Consider the following 23,232-nt stretch of genomic DNA (forward strand, 5'->3'; position numbering starts at 1 on the left):
AAAAAAAAAAAAAAAAGCAAAAAAAAATCTAACATAACTGTGTATCTTTATTTGTTTATACACAGTAACAGGACACGTGAGAAACCATTTAAAACATAACGAGACGAGGGGGAGGCAGGATCAACGGGCTACATTGCTTTGGGGCTCATTGAATATTCCTCGACACACACGCATGATTAGATCATTTTCTTGTTCCTCCTGGATACTGTTATAGGGAATCCACTCTTGGGTACAGGAAAAGGCCCATATTGTACCCCAACCTCGTCTCCAACAACCTCCCACCTGAAAAAGAAATTCAGAAAATCATCAAAATATATGTGTTGGCGCCATGTTCACTCTACAGTAAGTCTGGGCTCAGTGATATTAAGTTTATGGGCCCACTCATGAAAGTGTTTACTATATGACGGTATATAATTAGTTATCAGATTCTGCCATAATATTGATGGTTATTGTACTAAAAAGACAACAATGGCAACTAAGGCTATGGACTATAATAGAATCATTATTAACTTTTTAAGGTATATTTTAGTTAATTAAAATGTGTTTAAATTTTCAAAGATTTTCAATTTTAATTTGTAAAAGAGATTTTTTGTCATTAGGAGATGGTAGGTAGTAAGGAGTTTGTAATTAAAGCAAAAGAAATTAAACAATGCTCCAAAACCACCTTCACCCCCTAAGATATTTTTGAATTTGATGCTCTCGTGTTCTCACCCCTCTTTCGCATCAATAGTCCAATACCCGCCCTACATTGGTAATTAAGAGCTAGATTGTAAGGATGGTCTAGCGACAAAATGCAATTATATATCGACGACATACGTGAAGTGGAATCAACAAGGTGTTACAATCTAGTTGATGGTCAACTGAAGTTGAAATATTGTATGAATTGATTGAATCCTATATGGCTACCTAACTCAAGGTCTTCTTTACATGCCATGTGGCATTCTCCGAATTTTGAGTAGATATACATAGTTAAGATGAGTTTAATTAGTACAATCAAGCCGCTAGATTCTAGATTTTCCATCAGGATTAGGAATTAGTTTCATGAACTAAGGGTCAATTCTTTATAGAAGCCAGTTTTAGAAATTCAAGGCTTGAAAAATTACATCCAGTAGAAGCTTATTCGTTACAGAAGTACATAAGCTAGAAATTGATTTGCGTTTGACAATTTTTTATTGTTGGAATCTGATAAAATGATCAGAATATCCTTAATATTGATAATGCACCAGAATGCACAAAAAATGACTAGAATATTAAAAAATTATAAAAATAATTATTTTCAATTTAAATAAATTTTATAATTTTATTGAAATTTCTGTAACATCTCATCTTAAAATTGAATATATAAAATTTTTTCAATAAATAAAATACCTGCATAATATACAATCCAACATCCACATAAAGATGAAGGGTGTTTTGGTAATAAAGTAGTGATGATGAATTATTTTTAGTCTTGGTAGTAAAGATGAAAGGTATTTTGGTAGTAATCCCTTTTTGGAGGATGAAGGATATTTTGGTAACCCCTTTTTATTTTTTAAGGTTAAGTTTGGTGAAAATTTTGATTAAATTTAAAAGGTATTTTGGTAAAGATGAATAGTATTTTGGTAATTCATTTTTATTTTTTAAGGTTAAGTTTAATTGAAAATTTGATTAAAGATGAAGGGTATTTTGATGATTCTCTTTTATCTTTTAAGGTTAAGTTTGGTTAAAATTTTGATTAAAGATGAAGGATATTTTGATTAAAGATGAAGGGTATTTTGGAAGATGAAGGATATTTTGGTAAAGATGAATGATATTTTGGTAGTCTCCTTTTATTTTTTCAGATTAAGTTTGTTTGAAAATTTGATTAAAGATAAAGGGAATTTTAATAATTACACTTGAACAGTTTTACGTTTTTGACTTCGTGCATAAGTCATTTGAAGAAGTCCATCTTGGACAACTTCCATTAAGAACTGTTTTGAGTTTCATTTGAAATCTGTGAGAATAAAAAAAGCCCAAATAAACATCATTCATCTGACTTTTTTTGTTTAAAAGCAAAAAAAAAAAAAAAAAAAAACCCAGGAAAAACAAACTCCTGAAGCTCAAACGAACATGCCCTAACTTATTTATGATTTTAAAGCCAAATCACCAATCAAAATAATTTGATATTTAGTTGAGTTATATATTACTCGATGAATTTCTTTTGGAAAATGCAAAAACTAACTTCCTTTGACACTCAATACCATTATATTTTTTCGTCATATCTTGAAGAAAAACAATTATGGTTCTTTGCACATTGCCATATCAACCTAGTATCGAAGGAAGTTAGTTTATAACGACTCAAATTTTTTTCCTCACAGATTTCATAGGATTCCAAATCAGTCAATCGCATGAGACCACTTATTTGATTACATTCTCAATTTACAAAACTACCATTATTTAGCGCCACATCACACTGGAGAAGATGTGGGTCTATTTGATAAGTGTGGGTTTACCGTGAGAGTTGGACTTTCAAGTGTTCAACTCTCAGAATTTCAACTTTTGAAAGTTGACAAGTGAATGTTAATCATAACTTTTTCTGTTTAGTTGTTTACAAGAATTCACCTTAGAGTTATATAGATCTCAAAATCCATTGGGAGATAGGAGGAAACTTTTTATAAAACAAAAAACAAAATCCAACTTCCTAATTGAGGTTGAAGACAAATTCTTTTTTTGTTTATTTTTTCAAATTTTAATTTTAATTAATTTTTCCCATTGTCATAAAAAAAAATAGAAATATAGGTTTTTATTATTTTTATTTTATTTTGTTTTAATTACCTTCCTTTTCTTAATATCATAATAAAATAATAATATAAGATTTATTATTATTACTAATTATGTTTATTATCTTTTATTTTCTCATTACTATAATAAAATAATAATATAAGTTTTATTATTATTACTATAATTATTTATTTTATTAGTATTATTATTTTTTCTTTTCTCATTACTATAATAAAATAGTAATATAATAATAATAATAATCATAATAATAATAATATAATAATAATAATAATAATAATATAATAATAATAATAATTATTATTATTATTATTATTTAATTGTTATTTTATTTTCACATTATCATAATAATAAATTAAATTAAATTTGTAGAAAAATGGATTAGAGTGAGATTGAGAGTTGTCAACTTTCCATTGTATGGCCAATGCCCGAGACAGAAACAAACACATTACGAGGTTGAATGTGAGTGGGAAGTGGCTAGAAAGGGAAGAGGCGGTTGCTAAGGGTATCGTAGATTTTTATTCAAATTTATGTACCGATGGAGCTGGCGAGAGACCGAAACCTGATTTGTTGCAGTTTGATAGAATCTCTGAGTTACAAAGCGAATGGCTAGAAAAACCTGTTGTAGAAAATGAGGTTTGGGAGGTTATCTCAAGCATGAAGAATGATAAGTCACCGGGACCAGATGGTTTTCCTGTGAAGTTCTACAAAACTTGCTAGGAGGTCATCAAATGTGACTTCATCACCTTAATTGATGAATTCTTCAGAGAGGGTACATTGGACGGCGATTCCAATTGTACTTTTATCGTTTTAATTCCAAAGGTGGCGGGAACTAAGGATATTAAGGACTTGAGGCCTATAAGTTTGGTGAATACTAGTTACAAAATCATCACGAGCATCCTTGCTAGAAGATTAAAAGGGGTCATCCAAGGGCTAATAGGGTGCAATCAGAGTGCTTTTGTCAAAAGAAAACAGATTCTGGACGGAGTTCTACTAGCAAACGAGTGCATTGATTCTAGACTAAAATCTGGTAAAGCGGGTGTGGTGTGCAAAGTGGACTTTGAGAAGGCTTACGACCACGTCAATTGGCAATTTTTGGATTATATATTGGGGAGGATGGGCTTTGGTAGGAAATGAATAAATTGGGTTATGACGTGTGTGACTTCCCCTTCTTACTTGATTTTGGTGAACGGAACGCTTCACAATTTTTTTAGAGGTATGAGAGGCCTAAGACAAGGGGATCTTATATCACCTTTCTTATTCATCTTAGTGGCAGAAGCATTTGGTAAGATGATGGGAAGAGGGGTTGCGAATGGGTATTTCACAGGGTTCTCAACAGGGATAGGCTCGGTTTCTATTTCCCACCTCCAATTCGCAGATGATACCTTAGTCTTCTTAGACGATTCCATAGAGCAGACAAGGAGATTAGGTGGATTGCTTTGTTGCTTCGAAGCAATGTCAAGTATTCTAGTCAACACGAGGAAAAGCAAGGTACTTCTAATCGATTTGGTTAGATGTGTAAGCCTTTTAGCAACTTCGTTGGGATGGCAAGTGGGAAGTTTATCGTCTACCTACTTGGGGATGCCCCTGGGGGTCCCCTATAGGAGGGTGACGATTTGGGACCCGATAGTAGAGAGAATAGAAAGGAAACTTGCTATGTGGCAAGCCAATTATCTTTCGAAGGGAGGTAAATTGACTATGAAAAAAAGTGTTCTTTCAAGTATTCCAATATATTTTCTCTCTCTTCTCTCATTGCCTCGAAGTGTAGAACTAAGGTTAGACAAGCTAATTTGTAATTTTCTTTGGCATGACAGAGTTGGGAATAGAAAACATCATCTTGTCAATTGGAAATAGATTTGTTCAACTAAGAAGCTAGGTGACCTTGGTGTTAAGAGACTCGGGGAAATGAACGCGACCTTGAGGGGGAAGTGACTGTGAAAGTATGAGAAAGATGGGTACAATTTATGGAGACAAGTCATAGAAAACAAGTACAAGCCGTGCCGGATGGGGTGGGAAAGTGGATCAACAAGACAACCATATAGATGCGGGCTGTGGAAGGGTATCATGAAGATCATCCCACTGTTCAATATGAGAATAAAGTTCAAGGTGGGTAAAGGCAACCGAGTAAGATTTTGGGAAGACACATGGTGTGTCAATCAGCCTCTAATGGAGGTCTTTCCAACCTTGTATTCCATATCCTCGAAGAAAGGGCAAGCAATCACATCCGTCTAACGAGTTATGGGAGGAGATTGTACATGGGATCTTGACTTTCGAAGGGGTATTAATAAGCTAGAATTTCAAGATGGTGGTAGATTAGTTGGCGACGCTTCTAGCATCGAGCTACCTATGGGAAGGGAAGATGAGAGAATATGGTCGGCAAGCAAAGACGGAAGATTTACGGTACGTTCATTCTACCAATCCTTGTGCAATCATGGGGTTTCATTATTTCCTCATGCTTCAATTTGGGGTCCAAAAGTGTTAAGCAAAGTCACATTCTTCACATGGATGGCGACTTTAGGAAGGATACAAACAACAGAGTTATTGATGCGACGTGGATGGTGCGGGACGAGTTGTTGTGTGTTATGTATGGATAATGTAGAATCATCGGATCACCTTCTAATTCATTGTAAGTTCTCGCATGGCATTTGGGCTCACTTTTTTAAGTTATATGGGATTTCCACTTGCTTGCCGAAGTCAGTTAAGGACATCTTCATGAGTTGATCGTCAATTGGTCACCCGTTTGGCGGTACAAAAAGGTTGCTGTGGAATATTACGCCCATCGCTATTTGTTTTGGGGGTGTGGTTTGAAAGGAATAAACGCATTTTCGAGGGAAAACAGAAGGATTGTCCAAAAACGATTATGTCTATCTTGGGTCTTATGTTTTGTTGGTCCAAAGTGCATAAGGAGCTTAATGGGTTGTTTTTCAAGAATTTCGTGTATAAGTGGAATAGGATTTACTGTTCTATTCGAGTGTAGTGCTGTAATGTAAGGTCTTTCCAGGTTGGTCACCTCGACCGACTTGATTTTGCTATTCGAATACAATACTATTTATCAAAAAAAAAAAAAAAAAGAGTTGTTTCACATGGGATGAAAGTTGAAATGTTTTAATTTTAAAAAGTTGGAGAATGGTTGAGTTGACAACTCTCATGAGTAGAGCTTTCCAACCACACAATCATTAATAATTTGTGAGAGTTCGTAACTCTCACGTTCAACTTTCCCTCGTCAAGCACGCCCATAGTCTTTCTTGTACAGTACCATTTGGAACATTCATTGCTGTATGTTGCTGTATGTTTAGCACATGCATGTAGATCAACTCAACCTGTTTTAACCGAATCGTACTCTGCTTTGTTTTTTTTTTTTTTTTTTCAAATTTCTTTGTCCTTTTCATTCGGATTATAATTCTGATTTTGAATCGAGAGAGAGAGAGAGAGAGAGAGAGAGAGAGAGAGACCTGTAAGTGGTGGTGAGGTGGTGGAGAAGGACAAGCATCTCCAGCTTGGCAAGTTCACTGCCCGGACACGAGTGGACTCCATTCCCGAATGGCATGTACGTGTTGGGTCTGGGTGGCACCTGCAACATCACACAATTCTCTATTCTTAATTAATTAATTTACTTTTTTTTTTTTTTAATTTTAAAATTAGTGGATCACACATTAAAGAATCTACAGAGAGGAACAGAGATAATTCCAAAACAAAACTATATAACAAAAAGCCAACTCACATCATCTGAGACTCTCTACTCCCCCATTTGAAAACATTCAAAGCCAAAGATGAGAAAAATATAGGACAGCAAGATGAATCCAACCCCTTTAATTAACACCTTTTTTATATTTTTTTATTAATTAACTACCCCATCAATTGAGTTTAGTATATCACCTCAAATCTTGAAGGATCGAATTTTTCAGGATGAGGGAAGAAATCTTCGCAATGATGAATTGTTCTAAAGAGAGGAAGAACTTTCCATCCTTTTGGAATCAAGTAGCCTTCAAACTCAATGTCCTCGACAGCTTCTCGGAATGTGAATGAGAGAACACTTGCCGTTCTTAGAGTCTCTTGAATTACCTGAAATCATTTGTTGCTTCAATTATCTTCATCAGATAAGACGGTTGAGATTAGAGGAAAAACACATATTTTCTAAAGATTAACCTATCCTGCTAGGGATTAGTGTGATTTTGTGACCGACTACTTGCAGATCACTAGTTAATTGTAGTACCTTGTAAGCAATAGTCCCATATCGCCTGGATATCATGACCTTGGACAATAAACCTAGGGCAATCCTCACCTTATAAGTCGGTTTTGTGAGGATGAGTAAGGCCCATGACCTTCTACATGGTATCAGAGCGGGTAACCACAGGAATGTAAGAGACATTTTACACTTAAGGGTGAGTGTGAGTGATAGTCCCACATCACCTGGGTATCATGACCTTGGGCTATATATAAACCTGGGGCAATCCTCACCTTATAAACCAGTTTCGTGAGAAAGAGTTGGGCCAATGGGCTTTACATATCTCAATCGAAAAAATATAAATCCATTTTTTTAATTTTAAATTCATATCTTAAATGTACCAGTTGTAAGTGTACAGGGATTTTTTCAATAATGGAGTGCAATCGGTACTAGATGTTGTGCAACTATTGCTCCTTATAAATTTTTTTAGGGACTTCACTACTGTCAATTTCACGGTTGAGGCTTTCCATCAAACAAATATATAGTTGAGAGAGATCATTTCATATCAGGGGATTAATACAACTACTTAAGATATACATTTTCTTGGGAATCCTTGTCATCTCAACTGTCTGTTTATCAAATTGATGATTGAGATGCCATGGATTCACCCAAAGAAAAAAAGACCCCTAGAAGAAGCTATACTAATCCATATTATTCTCTAGAAAAATTTTATTTTTCAAGGAAGTATTACGTGGATTTACCCGGCCAGTCAGTGGCATCCTTCTTGTGTCCTCCCACGTGAGCTTACGGCTTTCGTTTATTATTCTTCTTCGAACACCTTCTTGTTCCTTCTGCAAAACTAAGTTAATTTTATTCTTTCATTAATATATATTGAAGTGATCTTGCAACATCATGAACCTTAGTTGGCTACAATTTTCAATTTTTTGTTCCCCGAGGAATTGTTCCCTAAATTGAGGAACGTCCTTGTTTCCTTCTAATTCGCCTGTTTATTTCACTCTATTATGTTCTTGGTTCCATACCCCCTAGCCCCCTTGAAAGGAGCAGATCCTTGGTAGATTTTTTTCCCTATAGCACCCTATAACATTCGTTTGATGGTTCTGCTTAAATTTGGAAGTCAGTTGTCCTCATTTTCAAAATCTTCAATAAGGTCAAAAAGTTTTTATTTTAAAAGGAGTCTTGACAATCTGACGTTGTAGACACCCCATTTTTGCATCCACCTGATTAATCAACTCGTCAACCCGATTGCAATGATTCCCAATGATGGATGTGTATTCCAATGCTTTATTTTGTTACCAGATATGTTTCAGAAATCCGGATGAGGTATCTCGAACTGACAAAACCTTAGAAATTACGCTACGCTAGGAAAATACGACCCCAGAAACATAGAAATCATCATCTTGCAGACCAGAAAGAAACTTCACGATAAAAATCACTAAAAATTACTAAATTACCAAAATATCCCTAACCTCAAAACAACCCTAGAGCCTACGTTACGCTTAGGAAAACTCTCTCGAACACATAAAATAACAAATCGGAACCAAATAAATCATTTCACCAATTTTAACAGAATTTGACAAAATTACGAAAATGCCCCTCGTAAAGTTCACAACCATTTCACACAAAAAACTTCATAAATAACAAAAACTAATATTTCCATTGAATTCCTTACGAAAAATCGATTCTAAAACATCCTGGAACATTAAAAACCGACTTGAAACGTGAAAAGTCCTCTCCGGGGGCAAAACGGTAATTTCACAATTTTCATAATTAAAAATTTCGAAATTAATAAATAAATATTAAATAATTAAAGTGAAACATTAATGAAATTAATTTAAAATTTTGAACCTAAAAAATCGATCAATCGGGTTCTCAGGCAAAATTGTTGAGGGTTCGTGAGATATTTCTTTAAGAACCCCTCAATTTGGGGGTCCAAAGAATTAAAGAAATAATGAAAGGGGCCTTCTCCAAAAATTAAAAGTAAATCAAGAAAGACTAAAGTCAAGGTATTAAAGTCAATCAAGTGAGACTGAAGTCAAAATTAAAGTCAATTAAGCAAGACTGAAGTCAAGTCAATCAATTAAGACTAAAGTCAAAACATTAAAAGTCAATCAAATAAGACCAAAAGTCATAATAGAATTCTAATTAAATAATAACTCTATCTAATAGAGTTCTAACTTAAAAATAATTCTACCTAAAACAATTTGAATTAAAACACAATTCTACCTAAAACAATTCTAATTAAAATACAATTCTACCTAAAACAAGTCAAATTAAAACACAACTCTAATTAAAAGATCTCTAATTAAACACTAACTCTATCCAAATCAACCCCTAAAAACATCTATAAATAGAGGTGCTCACACCCTATTTTCGTATCAAATCATAAACCCTAAGAGAAGTAGGTCTAGAAGCTCCCCTAGCTCCCCATAAACCCTAGTTTTGGAGCCCCAACTCCTTAGCTAACATCCCTCCTTCAATTTTAGTCAAGAAAACACCCAAAAGCCTTCTAAAAACATCCCCAAATCTGCAACGAACTTGAAGAGTTCAAATTCAAAAACAAGGAGATACCTTGCCTCGGAGATCCGAAGTCAAATCCGGAAGCAGAACGAAGCAAGGGAGCACGGTATAAGGAGCTCTTTTTGTCAGATCTGAGGGAATAAAGTCCTTGCATCGGAAAGGTATTTTTTTTTATTATTTTCTATTTTTATCTAGGTTTTAGCAATGTAATTTACTTGGGAATTTAGTAGAGATCGGCTTTGGCCGGGCGGGATTGGTGCCTAACACCTTCCAATCCCGTAACATGATCCCCGAATTCAGTTTTTTTTTTTGGTTTTAGATGAGTTTTATCCGTTTAGAGTCATTGATCGGTTCCTAGACCGTAATAACTAGGTGGCGACTCCCAAACCTCAAGGGTCAAAAGCGGATCCGCGCACCCCGCGGATCGAGGGCGCTTTCAGTGGCGACTCCGCTGGGGACTATTGAGGATCAAACTTGAAAAACCCCAAGTATGGGAGCATTGCCAAGATGACCTAGTTTTTTTTTATTATTTAGTTAGATTTATTTTATTTATTTTTTCTGTTTATTTATTTTTTTTGTCTTGATTGTAGATGATTTTGGGCATTGCATTTTTTTTTTTTTTTTCAATTAAGAATCACTTTTTGATGACCCCTAAATAATGAAAGATTCAAATTGATGGAATGATGAAGGTTGGACAGAAATATTAAAACGTTTTTAGAGAATATTCTAGTAAGAATTAAGTCTGGGAGCCTATTAATAAAACATAGATCTCGTCGAGTAGATTAATTTAGAATCTGAGTTCACTCAATTTCGTTATCGGAAGCCTTAGATATCATCGATGCAAGTTCAATCTGTAAATCTGGAATTATTTCTGAATGAAAGTTGGGACAGCAACGTTAAAACTTTTTTACAGAATATTCTAGTGAGAACTAAGTCTGGGAACCTCTTAATAAAACGTAGATCTCGTTGAGTAGATTAATTTAGAATCTGAGTTCACTCAATTTCGTTATCGGAAGCCTTAGATATCATCGATGCAAGTTCAATCTGTAAATCTGGAATTATTTCTGAATGAAAGTTGGGACAGCAACGTTAAAACTTTTTTACAGAATATTCTAGTGAGAATTAAGTCTGGGAACCTTTAATAAAATGTAGATCTCGTCGAGTAGATTAATTTAGAATCTGAGTTCACTCAATTTCGTTATCGGAAGCCTTAGATATCATCGATGCAAGTTCAATCTATAAATCGGGAATTATTTCTGAATGAAAGTTGGGACAGCAACGTTAAAACTTTTTTACAGAACATTCTGGTGAGAATTAAGTCTAGGCACCTATTAATAAAATGTAGATCTCATCGAGTAGATTAATTTAGAACTGGAGTTCACTCGATTTCGTTATCGGGAGCCTTAGATATCATCGATGCAAGTTCAGATTGTATTTTCCTAATTCACAGAAAATCTGAATTTATCTAATGTTGGCACAATTAATGTTCTTGAGAGTGAGCTCATCTCAACCATTGTCATTCTATCATCAATGTAACACCTATTGGAATCTCGATTTATTTTGGATCACCAAAAGTGATCATTGATTGGACCTTAAAAATTATAAAAATTAGGCCTATTGCAATGTTTGTTTGATCAATTATTATATGCGATGCTCATTAATTGATTTGCCATGATCTTGACAGATATATTTGTGATGTGTTTGATTTCATCTTATTCGATGTGATGGGTTTTGGATTATTTTCTGATCAATATTCATTTGATATCCATATGTGATGACATATCGGCCCATGGGCTCACGTGTTTGAAAAAGGCCCCGGGCACACCCCACCCTGTTTTGCACACACCACATGCACGTTACTGTTTTACTCACTTACACGTCCCATTTAGCCAACGTGGCACTAGTGCGTGGCCCGGTCTCTTCGGAGATGCGACGTCATTCATGAAACCACAACTCCAGTCACGTACCTTAGGGTATATCAAACTGGGGGCATCAATACCACCGTCTGATCAGGTGATTCTGAGAGATATATTGATGCACCCAGGCTGGGGCAACCTGAGCCTTTGTCCTATTGTAAGCCACACAGTCACATGTCCCGATTGCCAACGTAGTACTAATACGTGGTCGGTCCCCTCGTGGGATGCCAAACCATTTATGAAAGCTACAACTCTTGACTCGTACCCGTAGGTATAAAAGGTAATCTAAGTATATCAATTGCACTTCTTGGTCAAAACCGGTGCCTAAGCAAGATCTTGCCCCGCTGTACCCTACTGTACGAGGGGGATAGACTACGTCTATTCTAGACGAGAGGTATTTAAGTGGGCCCTTGCTTAGCATTGTGCGCCACCTCTCAACTGGAGATCAAACTGGCTGTTTTTGGCTTCAGAGAAGTGAATTGAGGTTTTAGATTATCACCTATACGGTATATCAAACCAAGTCACCACGTATCGAAAGGTATATAGGTGTGCTTGGGCAAGGGTGGCCAGATAAAAATGCATTGCACGTAGTAAACCTAGAGTCTAGAAGCCTTCCTATAGGTCACGACCCGAATTGACTATGGGTGTTCCTGGGTTGCTTTATTCAATCCAACCAACAGGTAAGTGGGCGGACCGATCCAGAATAATCAAACAAAACCCGCAATATCGGTCCTACCCAATCGGTGAAATGTACTGATTAATTTGAACCACTTAAACCAGTTGACCCAATGGACAAATTGATCAAACTGATCAATACCAAATCAGTTGGACTAATTGGTTTCACTTTTAAAGATCCAGACCACTTTATCTAGAAAGATTCTATCTTAAGATCAAATTAATTTATCTGATCAAAGGTTCAATCCCAATCAGGGGTAGACCCGCACCTAACCTTTCTCACTTTCTGGGTCACTATAGACTTATGGTGCATTTGGATTCGATTTTCCGTCAGACTTGGGCTATTTTATATCAAAACTTTAATCATGTGGTTAAGAGTCAAACCTTTAGAGTCAATGGTTAACCTTGGTTTACTTCCAATCAGGTGATAATTGGTCCTAAACGTTCTAAACCTCCATCTGTACCACTTTGGGTACGTGAAAAGAGTCGTCTTTCTAGAGTACCATTGCCAAGTAGTCAGTCATTGCCACAAGAAGAAACGAGTATCATGGATGAAGCTGCGCTCCGTCAGATTTTAGAATCTTTTCAAGCCCAGATTATTGCCTCTGTCCAAACACAAATTGAATCCCTGAAAATTGAAAAGGGAAAAGATAAAGCTATAGAACCTCAGGATGTGTTTGACCTCGTTGAAAACCAAGAAGATGATCAATTACACGTTGACCCTGTCCTAGCTCATCGAATAACTCAAGTTGAAACTGCTTTAAAGAACATCAAAGACCCTGATGATCTTACTCTTGGGTTAGGGTCAATGACCTTGTTTCCCACGGTCCGTCTACCAGAAAAGTTCACAATGCCAGATATGGAGAAGTTTGACGGTATTGGATGCCCTAGGACTCACTTAAAAGTATATGTCGGCATAATGCAATCTCAGGGTCTAAATGAAGAACAGATGGCTCAACTTTTTCAAAGAACCCTGACAGGTCCTGCACTACGCTGGTTAATGTCATTGGACTCATCTCGGGTAAGAACATGGCATTGAATTGATGAAAGAGTTTATTGGTCGATATTCATTCAACACGGATATTGAACTCACAAGAAGAGATTTAGAAACTACTAAACAAAAACCTGGGGAAACTTTCACTGAGTTCATTGCTCGATGGAGAGCTAAAGCGCTCAACTGTGGGACCGACCTCAAGAGAAGGAACAAGTTAAGATTATCCTCAGGAATCTCACTCCAAATATGCCAAGTACTTGATGCCTCAGTACCTTCCTACTTTTCAATCCCTCCTTGAGGCTGGAAATCAAGTTGAAGATGCCTACTCTTCGGGACTTTTTGGTAACTCGTCTGAGTCAAAACCCAAACATTTCAAGCCTAATGTCAATTCCTTACAAGTGGCCAACACCTCCTTCACACTATCTCCTCAAGCTACTCAACTTTCACAAACTAAGCCTAGGAGACAGTTTGCCAATCTTGGAATGTCCCTTAGTGTTGTTTATCAAAAATTGATGAAAAGGGGATTGTTGACGCCTTTACAACCTAAGCTTTTGCCTAATCCTCTTCCTCCAAACATGGATAATGGACAATTCTGTGAATTCCATCAGATGCCTGGTCATGTTCTTGACAGGTGTATTACTCTCAGACATGCTATCCAAGACCTTATTGAGCAAGGAAAAGTCACCATACCCCCTCCTACTCTGAACCTAATATCCATATCCAAACCCGAATCAATTGATCCAGTTTCCTTCATTCACCAAATGGGTCTTAACAGTGCATTCGCTCCATGCCAGAATGAGCACAACTACCCTAAGGCAGCGACAGAACTGAAGAACAGGGAAATTATTGAAGCAACGGATTGTCGCGAATATGACAGAGGCTTGAATCAAAATATGAAGAGATAGTAAAAGCAGGCAAGTTCAAGTCATCCATCGAAGATAACCGAAGTGGCATAGACTCTAGATTTGTGTCCCTCTATTCATAATGATGTCATCTTTTAAGTTTTCTTAGTTTTGTTTTAGCTTCAATTGCGTCGTCTTTGAATTCAGTTAGCCATCTTTATTTTTGGGTTTTAGTAAGGTTTGTCAGTTTGTGTTCTTTTTTTATTCTAATAAGAAGCTTTTGATTATCATGTGTGCAATAATGATGTGAACATAAAATCTAACATGAGAAATGACTTAAAGCTCACTAATCAAATTTGATAAATATTGGAATTAAAGAGTACACTCAAGAAGTGCAAATTGGTGATACATTATCCTCAGGAGAACATGAGAGAGTAGTAAACTTACTTGAGAAATTCAACAATGTTTCTTGCATGATCTCATAAGGATATATGGATGGATTGTATAAAAATATAGATCAAGACATAAAGTCGAGTGATTTCAAAGTCAAAGATTATTGGTCAAAAATGATATAGTGAAAGCATCGACAAAGACACTAAGACTTACAAGTGGATCTACCAGGTTTTCTCACTCAAAAGAGGAGAATTTTCATTCATAAGAGAATAAAAGATTTTCTTGAAGTTTTAGAGTTAGAAAACTCAATCATACTCGATTTCACAAAAGAAGACTGAAGAATATTCATTCTCAAAAGAAGACCTTGCTCGACAGAGCAATTCATATATCGAATTCCTGAAACTTTGACCAAGTTAAGCAGCATTCACAAAAGGAGGCCTTCTTTGGTCGAACTATTTTCCTGTCTTACCAAGATGAAGATAACCTTCTTTAGCCCCTCGCAGCCTTTAAAAAAAATCAATAGCTTTTTCTTTCTAAACCACACCAACCAACCTTGGGAGGGAATCTTAGTATGAACTACGTTTTGACCTGATCCCAAAAGGAAAAAAAGAAATATTTGGGGTACGTAGGCAACCTGAGAAGTTACTTCAGGCCCGGTCATTAAAAGAAAAATGTATTCTCTTAAGGAAAGTGTCTTCCAAAAGAAAAATCTACTATTGAAATGTTCAAAAGAAAAGAATGCCAAACTAAGGGCATTAGAAAAAAGAATCAAAAGAATTGATAAAAAGAAAAGAATGCCAAACTAGGGGCATTTAAAAAAAAATCAAAATAATTGATAGAAAAGAGAAAATATCAAACTAGGGGCATTTTGGGAAGTTGAGCCTTATATCTTTTCTTTCTAAACCATATCCTAAGCCCACCTATTAAGTCCTCCTGAAGGCTAATTGACTCGGTTAAGGTGCAGGGAACTGAGAAGTTGTCGAGTTGGTTATACAAGATCATTAAGAAAAAAAAAGAAGCCCGCTAAGTCGAAAACCTGAAAAGGCGGCTTAGGCAAAATTTAGGGCATAACCATAAAAAAGAAAGCCTGCTAGGTTGAAAACCTGAAAAGGCGACCTAGGCAAAAATCAAGGCATCATCAAAAAAAGAAAAACAAAGCCCGCTAGATTGAAAACCTAAAGAGGCGATCTAGGCAAAAATTAGGGCATCATCAAATGGGAGGAAAGGTCCCGTCAAGAAGAAAAATTCAGAAGGAAGCTTGTGCAGAAACTGCAGAACCATTCAAGCCACGATATTTGTCTTTTAGCCAAGAGCTCACATCCGACAAAGACAATATTGAAGTCGAAAAAATCAGAAGTCATCTTGAACATTGTAGGATCTTCAAAAGTATGTTTACTTGTTCAAGTGTTCGCTAATGGAAGATGTAGAATCATCAACCACTTTGAAGAAGAAGATCTTTTATTCTAATATTTATCAAGATTTTTTAAGTCCAGCTCAAGCATTTTTCAAAAGAAATTCGAAAGAAAATGATCAATTCTTTATTGCACATATGATAATCTTAAGAGTCTTAAATTTAAGAGAATGTCAGTGCTTCTATCTGTCATACATTAGAGTCCAAGCGTAATCCATTCCATCAGTCTTGTAGTCAAGTCTCAGTTAAAGCCAACCTTGAAACTAGGGGCATTTTTGAAGGTCATTTAATTCCAATTTTTGTTCTTAATCACATGATAAAAAGAAAATCATACAAAAGCTTAAAAGTCCGGCGAAACCCAATGATAATTACGAATCCAGATGCATGATAAGCCAATAAAGGCCTGATCTTTCAAACTTTGAGCTCGATTTTGAATCATATAATCAATTAATAGGATTGTTTAAGTTCCTATAAATCTAAGCCCGAGAAACGTGGCTTAGTAAGTTCGAGTCGAGAGAGAAACGAGACTCCAACTTTTTTGAATCATAGAATGAATGGGCTTGTTGAAGTGCCTATAAACCTAAGTTCGAGTCCGAGAAACGAGACTCCAATTTTTGAATCATAGAATGAATAGGCTTTTTGAAGTGCCTACAAACCTAAGTTCAAGTCCGAGAAACGAGACTCCAACTTTTTGAATAATATATAGGCTTTTTGAAGTGCCTATAAACCTAAGTTCGAGTCCGAGAAATGAGACTCCAACGTTTTGAATCATAGGCTTTTTGAAGTGCCTATTAACCTTAGTTCGAGTCCGAGAGAAACGAGACTTCAATTTTAATAGGATTGTTTAAGTTCCTGCAAACCTTAGCCAGAGTCCGAGAAACGAGACTCCAGCTTTGTTTGAAATCATATTGAATTAATAGGATTATTTAAGTTCCTTAGCCTGAGAAGCTTGGCTACAATAGGCTCCAGTCCGATAAATGAGACTCAAACTTTTTCGAACTCTAAAAAGAATTTCAAATAGGATTTAACGAAGTTCCTACAATGTTATAACTCCAATTACCTTTGTTAAACCTTGCTATGATTGTTTTCGTTGCATAAGTGCATCTCAATTTTGAATCATTATTGTCAGTGAGAGAAGATCTCTAGGACCTGGCACATTTTTACTTAGTTTCACACAGCATCACACCATTGCACACACGTGCACTTTTGCATCAGTCAGGGAGAATCTTCTAAAATTCGAGGATCTGACATCGTCAGTGAGAGTTCAAGCTCGAGGACCTGACAACCTTTTAGTTCGGGAAGAGTTTTACGCTCAAGGATCCGAACACCCTGACGAATTGCTAAATCAGGCTGCAAAATGAACTGTCACTAGCTTTGGCATTCAGATATCGCACTATCTACCAAAATAGATTTGCTATCTAGTTTGCTTCAACCCTCTGCAAAGAGGGGCATCTGTAGACACCCCATTTTTGCATCCACCTGATTAATCAACTCGTCAACCCGATTGCAATGATTCCCAATGATGGATGTGTATTCCAATGCTTTATTTTGTTACCAGATATGTTTCAGAAATCCGGATGAGGTATCTCGAACTGACAAAACCTTAGAAATTACGCTACGCTAGGAAAATACGACCCCAGAAACATAGATAGAAATCATCATCTTGCAGACCAGAAAGAAACTTCACGATAAAAATCACTAAAAATTACTAAATTACCAAAATATCCCTAACCTCAAAACAACCCTAGAGCCTACGTTACGCTTAGGAAAACTCTCTCTCGAACACATAAAATAACAAATCGGAACCAAATAAATCATTTCACCAATTTTAACAGAATTTGACAAAATTACGAAAATGCCCCTCGTAAAGTTCACAACCATTTCACACAAAAAAACTTCATAAATAACAAAAACTAATATTTCCATTGAATTCCTTACGAAAAATCGATTCTAAAACATCCTGGAACATTAAAAACCGACTTGAAACGTGAAAAGTCCTCTCCGGGGGCAAAACGGTAATTTCACAATTTTCATAATTAAAAATTTCGAAATTAATAAATAAATATTAAATAATTAAAGTGAAACATTAATGAAATTAATTTAAAATTTTGAACCTAAAAAATCGATCAATCGGGTTCTCAGGCAAAATTGTTGAGGGTTCGTGAGATATTTCTTTAAGAACCCCTCAATTTGGGGGTCCAAAGAATTAAAGAAATAATGAAAGGGGCCTTCTCCAAAAATAAAAGTAAATCAAGAAAGACTAAAGTCAAGGTATTAAAGTCAATCAAGTGAGACTGAAGTCAAAATTAAAGTCAATTAAGCAAGACTGAAGTCAAGTCAATCAATTAAGACTAAAGTCAAAACATTAAAAGTCAATCAAATAAGACCAAAAGTCATAATAGAATTCTAATTAAATAATAACTCTATCTAATAGAGTTCTAACTTAAAAATAATTCTACCTAAAACAATTTGAATTAAAACACAATTCTACCTAAAACACATTCTAATTAAAATACAATTCTACCTAAAACAAGTCAAATTAAAACACAACTCTAATTAAAAGATCTCTAATTAAACACTAACTCTATCCAAATCAACCCCTAAAAACATCTATAAATAGAGGTGCTCACACCCTATTTTCGTATCAAATCATAAACCCTAAGAGAAGTAGGTCTAGAAGCTCCCCTAGCTCCCCATAAACCCTAGTTTTGGAGCCCCAACTCCTTAGCTAACATCCCTCTTCAATTTTAGTCAAGAAAACACCCAAAAGCCTTCTAAAAACATCCCCAAATCTGCAACGAACTTGAGAGTTCAAATTCAAAAACAAGGAGATACCTTGCCTCGGAGATCCGAAGTCAAATCCGGAAGCAGAACGAAGCAAGGGAGCACGGTACAAGGAGCTCTTTTTGTCAGATCTGAGGGAATAAAGTCCTTGCATCGGAAAGGTATTTTTTTTTATTATTTTCTATTTTTATCTAGGTTTTAGCAATGTAATTTACTTGGGAATTTAGTAGAGATCGGCTTTGGCCGGGCGGGATTGGTGCCTAACACCTTCCAATCCCGTAACATGATCCCCGAATTCAGTTTTTTTTTTTTGGTTTTAGATGAGTTTTATCCGTTTAGAGTCATTGATCGGTTCCTAGACCGTAATAACTAGGTGGCGACTCCCAAACCTCAAGGGTCAAAAGCGGATCCGCGCACCCCGCGGATCGAGGGCGCTTTCAGACGTCCTCATCACAGAATCGTAAATCATTTCTCTCGGGATGCACAAGAAAAATTTATGATTTTATATATCCTGAGGCAAATGATCTATGATTCCGTGATGGGGGCATATGTCAGAGGGAGGCAAGTTTTGTATGGTCATTTAGGACATAGATATATATATATATATATATACAAGGGCCATATGTAAAAACATATGAAAAAACAATGGTTTTTCAAAAGATGGGTTAAGAGGTTTTGAATTGAGCTGATTTTTTGCAAGGATGGTTATTATGATGAGAAGATCATTCTCACAAAAAATCAGCTCAATCAGAAACTTCTAAATCCATCAAAAGTGATTTACAAATTATTGACAAAAATTGACAAAAAATCGACAGTCCACATTCTAAATAACTTTTAATGGGGTTAGAAGTTTCAGATTGGACTGATTTTTTTTTCAAGATGATCTTCCCATCATAGAGATCATCCTCACAAAAAATCAGCTCAATCCGAAATTTCTAACCCGTATTTTAAAAATTTATTAATGTTACATTGTTTTTACATATGTTTTCTCATATGTCCCTTGAACCTGACCCAGTATGTACATATATATATATATATAATATATATATATAGAACAACGTTCCTAAGACTCATATTGGGACTCACATTGCGACACACCGTTTTGTCTTATATGGGCAAAAATATTTAGAATGGGCTGATTTTTTGTGAGGATGATCTCTATGGTGAGGAGATCATCCTTGCCAAAAATCAGCTCATTATGAAACTTTTAGACCGTCCAATTTTTGTTGAAAAATTATAGACCGTCCAATTTTTGTAAATCAATTTTGATGGGGTTAGAAGTTTTGGAATGGGATGATTTTTTGCCAGGATGATCCCCTCATCACAGAGATCATCCTCACAAAAAATCAGCTCATTCCAAACATTTTTTCCCATATAAGACAAAACGGTGTGTCGCAATGTGAGTCTCAATATTTTTTTTTTTTTTTTTTTGATAAGTAATGTGAGTCTCAATATGAGTCTTAGGAACGTGACCCATATATATATATATATATTTGAGTAGATCATCAAAATCACTATTATGCATTTAATAATAAAAAGAAATATTTTCTTCATAAATTTAAGTTTTACTTGCATATGAACAGGACTTGCATATAACAAACCAATTATTAACATTCTAAAATCCAATGGAATGATCTGAAAATTAAGTTTAGAAGTCTGGGATGGTACAACTAACTATATACTTTGATCTTAGAATATTTGCAAAAATAGCCTTTAAATTAGAGATATTTACAAAATCGTGACCAACTTTTGATGAATTTACAATTTCGGCTCACTGTTCATCTTAATTACCAAAACGTGAACCAACTATATCAGAGCTTTCAAACCGACAATTGCGCAGGTTAAAAGCGACAATCTTGCAGGTTTCAAGTGACTGTCTCATAAGTTTCACTACTTTTAGCGAGATCGTTACTATACAAACCAGTGAAATTGTCCCATTTAACGAAAAAAACCCAGTGAGTTTGTCACTTTAAACCTGCCATCTCGTCACTTGAAAACCTGCTATTTCGCAGGATCACGTTTTTATAATTAAAATTAACAGTGAGCCGGAATTGTAAATTCGTCAAAAGTTGGTCAAGAAATGGTAATTAACCCTTTAAATTATTGTAACTAATCAAATTATTTCATATTTTTAGTGGAAATTTTTACTCAATGAGATGAAGAAGAAAAAAAAAACATACCAAGTTGAAATTCACCACCAAATTTGAAAATAAGAACCACCCAATAAAGAAAAGAAAAACTAAATTTTGGAAAACAATTAATAAAAACAACTTTAGTTATAAAGAAATGAATATTATAAATCTATACTAAGAATAATAATGTTTTCAAATAGCGAAAATCAAGCTCTTCGTTAAGAAAATTTACCGTAACTTTGTCGAGGAGTTCTCTATTATCATGTAGATATTTTAGAATCCACGTTATAACGCTCGCAGTAGTATCGCGAGCAGCAAATATCACTCCAATAATATTATCAACGACCTGAGAGTCGCTAAGACGATCAACTTCACCATCTTCAGAGCTTAACAATACTCTTAACAGACCCCCACCTTGCTTCTTAGTACTTCTCCTTCTCTTCTCTATCACTCCCCTCAAAGTCTCATTGAGATGCTTCCTTGCCTATACATGTCAATATCACATCCACCTTTAATTTAAAAAAAAAAAGAGATATTGGGACTTGAACTATACCACATGAGAAATTTACAAAAATGTGATCAACTTTTGACGAATTTACGATTCCAGCTCACTGTTCATGTTAATTACCAAAACGTGAATGGAAAATTAATTCCGCTGTTTTAAAGTGACTATTTCGAAGGTTTAAAGGGACAATTTCTTGGTTAAGTGAGCCAGAATCGTAAATTTGTCAAAAGTTGATCACGAAATAGTAATTTACCCATACCACATAACCTTGTTGTAAAAAATTCTATACTTATACCATATATATGAAGCTGATATGAATTAAGAAATATACATTTAACACATTAAGTGCTCTTTTTTTTTTAAGCTCTATTTAATAAACATGAAAGTAAATCATTAACATTGAAATAAAAATTATATAACTGCAATATGATATAGGTATCTCTCCCTTACCTTCATTGCTTTTCTAAATTGGGTCCCAGGGAGGTCAAGAGGCATGGAATTGTAACCCTCGTCCAAGCAATGATACAAGTGTTTGATGGCTTCTGTTTCTAACTGTGAATCGTCGCCAAATACGGAAAGCATCGCCACATCGAAAGTAAACTAAAGAATAATGAAAATCTCTTTTAATTAAGTTCCTTGGTGTTAGGTATATATCTAAATATTATTGGTTGAGTGCATAATAATATTATAGGTTAGGTCCCATAATGGGGATTTGATCATTTTACTCTACTACTTTGTGCCATAGTCTAACCAATAGTATTATTATATATGTTCCTTGCCACTAATATTTAGGTACCTAATTAACATTTATTAGTATGTAAATGTCACAAAAAAAAAAAAAAAAAAGTAAATAGAACAAGAAGATCAAACACACCGTCTTCATCTCTTGTAGAGTGTTAATTTTTTGGTTCTCCCATGAAGGAAGAAATTTGAGAACAATTTGCTCGATCTCGGGGACGAATTCTTTTATCGATTGAGGAAGAAAGGAAGTCTGGACCAACTTCTTTAGCCTTGAATGGTAATCCCCTTGATGGAAGAATATGGCCTCAGGTCCTATAATCTTCTCTTTACTTGATGGGTAAGTTGGCTTAAACAAATGAGCTTTACTCACTAGTACAATCTTTACTGCTTCTGGGCTTGAAATCATCACACAAAGACATCCCAATATATGGGTTTTAAATATATCTCCATATCTGCACATACATAGATATCAAAAAAAAAAAAAAAGTTATAAAAGAGAAGCTAATATTTATTCTAAAAGTTTTTTTTATTTTTATATACCGTTTTTGTCTCTTGGAGAAGAAGGTGTTTGGGTTTTCAGTGTAGAGCATGAGTGTCTCTCCTACATAGGGCCAACCCATTGAACCAGGTGGTAAGCGTTTGTTCTTGGGATGACGCCATTGAAACAAGAAGAAAAACATACAAAGAAATGCAACAAAAGTAAAGAAAGTTGCAGAGAGAGATGAGAAGAGGTCTTGCATGGTTGCAGTATTATTGGGTTGATGCTAACTTGAGCGAGTTGTGTTGGTGGTGATGGGTCTGAAGGTGGAGATATGGATGAGTTTAAATAGGGTAAGAGTGGGACAGGTGGATGGTTTTGGCATGCGTCATTATGCATTTGATAACATCTTCCTTTTCTTTATGGTAAATTTTTTTTTATCCGACGAACGTCTGAGATGGGAGTATCTACGTACCTATTCTTATCCCTAGGAACTTTTGGTTTCTTTATCCAACGAACGTCTGAGATGGGAGTATCTACGTACCTATTCTTATCCCTAGGAAATTTTGGTTTCTCGTCCCATCTCAATCGTTCGATGGATGTTGGATTGTAGAAAAGTCGTGTCTCCTTTTCACGGGCCACGCGCCTACGATTCCTGTTACACTAAGCGGTTGGGTGATGTGCGCACCCCTGCACACCAATAGAAGAACCAGTTCATGCATACGCACGTGCGACAGAAAAATTACACTTGTAATTTTCACTATTTTACCACTAATTTGGAGAGTACAAGAAAAAAAAAAAAAAATCAAAAACCATATCTTATATGACATGTGTCACATAATAAAACTATGAATAATCAAACTAATTGGTAGGGTGAGAGGGTTTGTTCAGTGACACGTGA

At 35.4% G+C, this 23,232-nt stretch overlaps 1 protein-coding gene across 2 annotated transcripts; it reads right to left on the bottom strand.

Annotated features, from left to right (window-relative positions):
- Nucleotides 1–22,660, bottom strand: LOC147385988 (abscisic acid 8'-hydroxylase 2-like). 2 transcript variants are annotated; one of them, XM_086422843.1, is made up of 8 exons: nucleotides 22,394–22,660; nucleotides 21,987–22,305; nucleotides 21,563–21,712; nucleotides 20,840–21,091; nucleotides 7,684–7,773; nucleotides 6,634–6,819; nucleotides 6,210–6,328; nucleotides 6–282 (listed from the first exon to the last, which is right to left on the bottom strand). In XM_086422843.1, exons 1-8 carry the CDS (start codon nucleotides 22,591–22,593, stop codon nucleotides 177–179), a joined length of 1,422 nt encoding a protein of 473 aa, XP_086278969.1. In that variant the 5' UTR covers nucleotides 22,594–22,660; the 3' UTR covers nucleotides 6–176. The 2 variants fall into 2 exon arrangements, with proteins under 2 accessions (XP_086278970.1, XP_086278969.1); XM_086422844.1 differs by lacking the exon at nucleotides 21,563–21,712 and having other exon boundaries at nucleotides 1–282.
- Nucleotides 22,661–23,232: the final 572 nt, after the last annotated feature.

This window comes from Akebia trifoliata, chromosome 14, assembly GCF_017979445.1.
Source record: "Akebia trifoliata isolate Shusen 1 chromosome 14, ASM1797944v1, whole genome shotgun sequence".
NCBI classification, from domain to species: Eukaryota; Viridiplantae; Streptophyta; class Magnoliopsida; order Ranunculales; family Lardizabalaceae; genus Akebia; species Akebia trifoliata.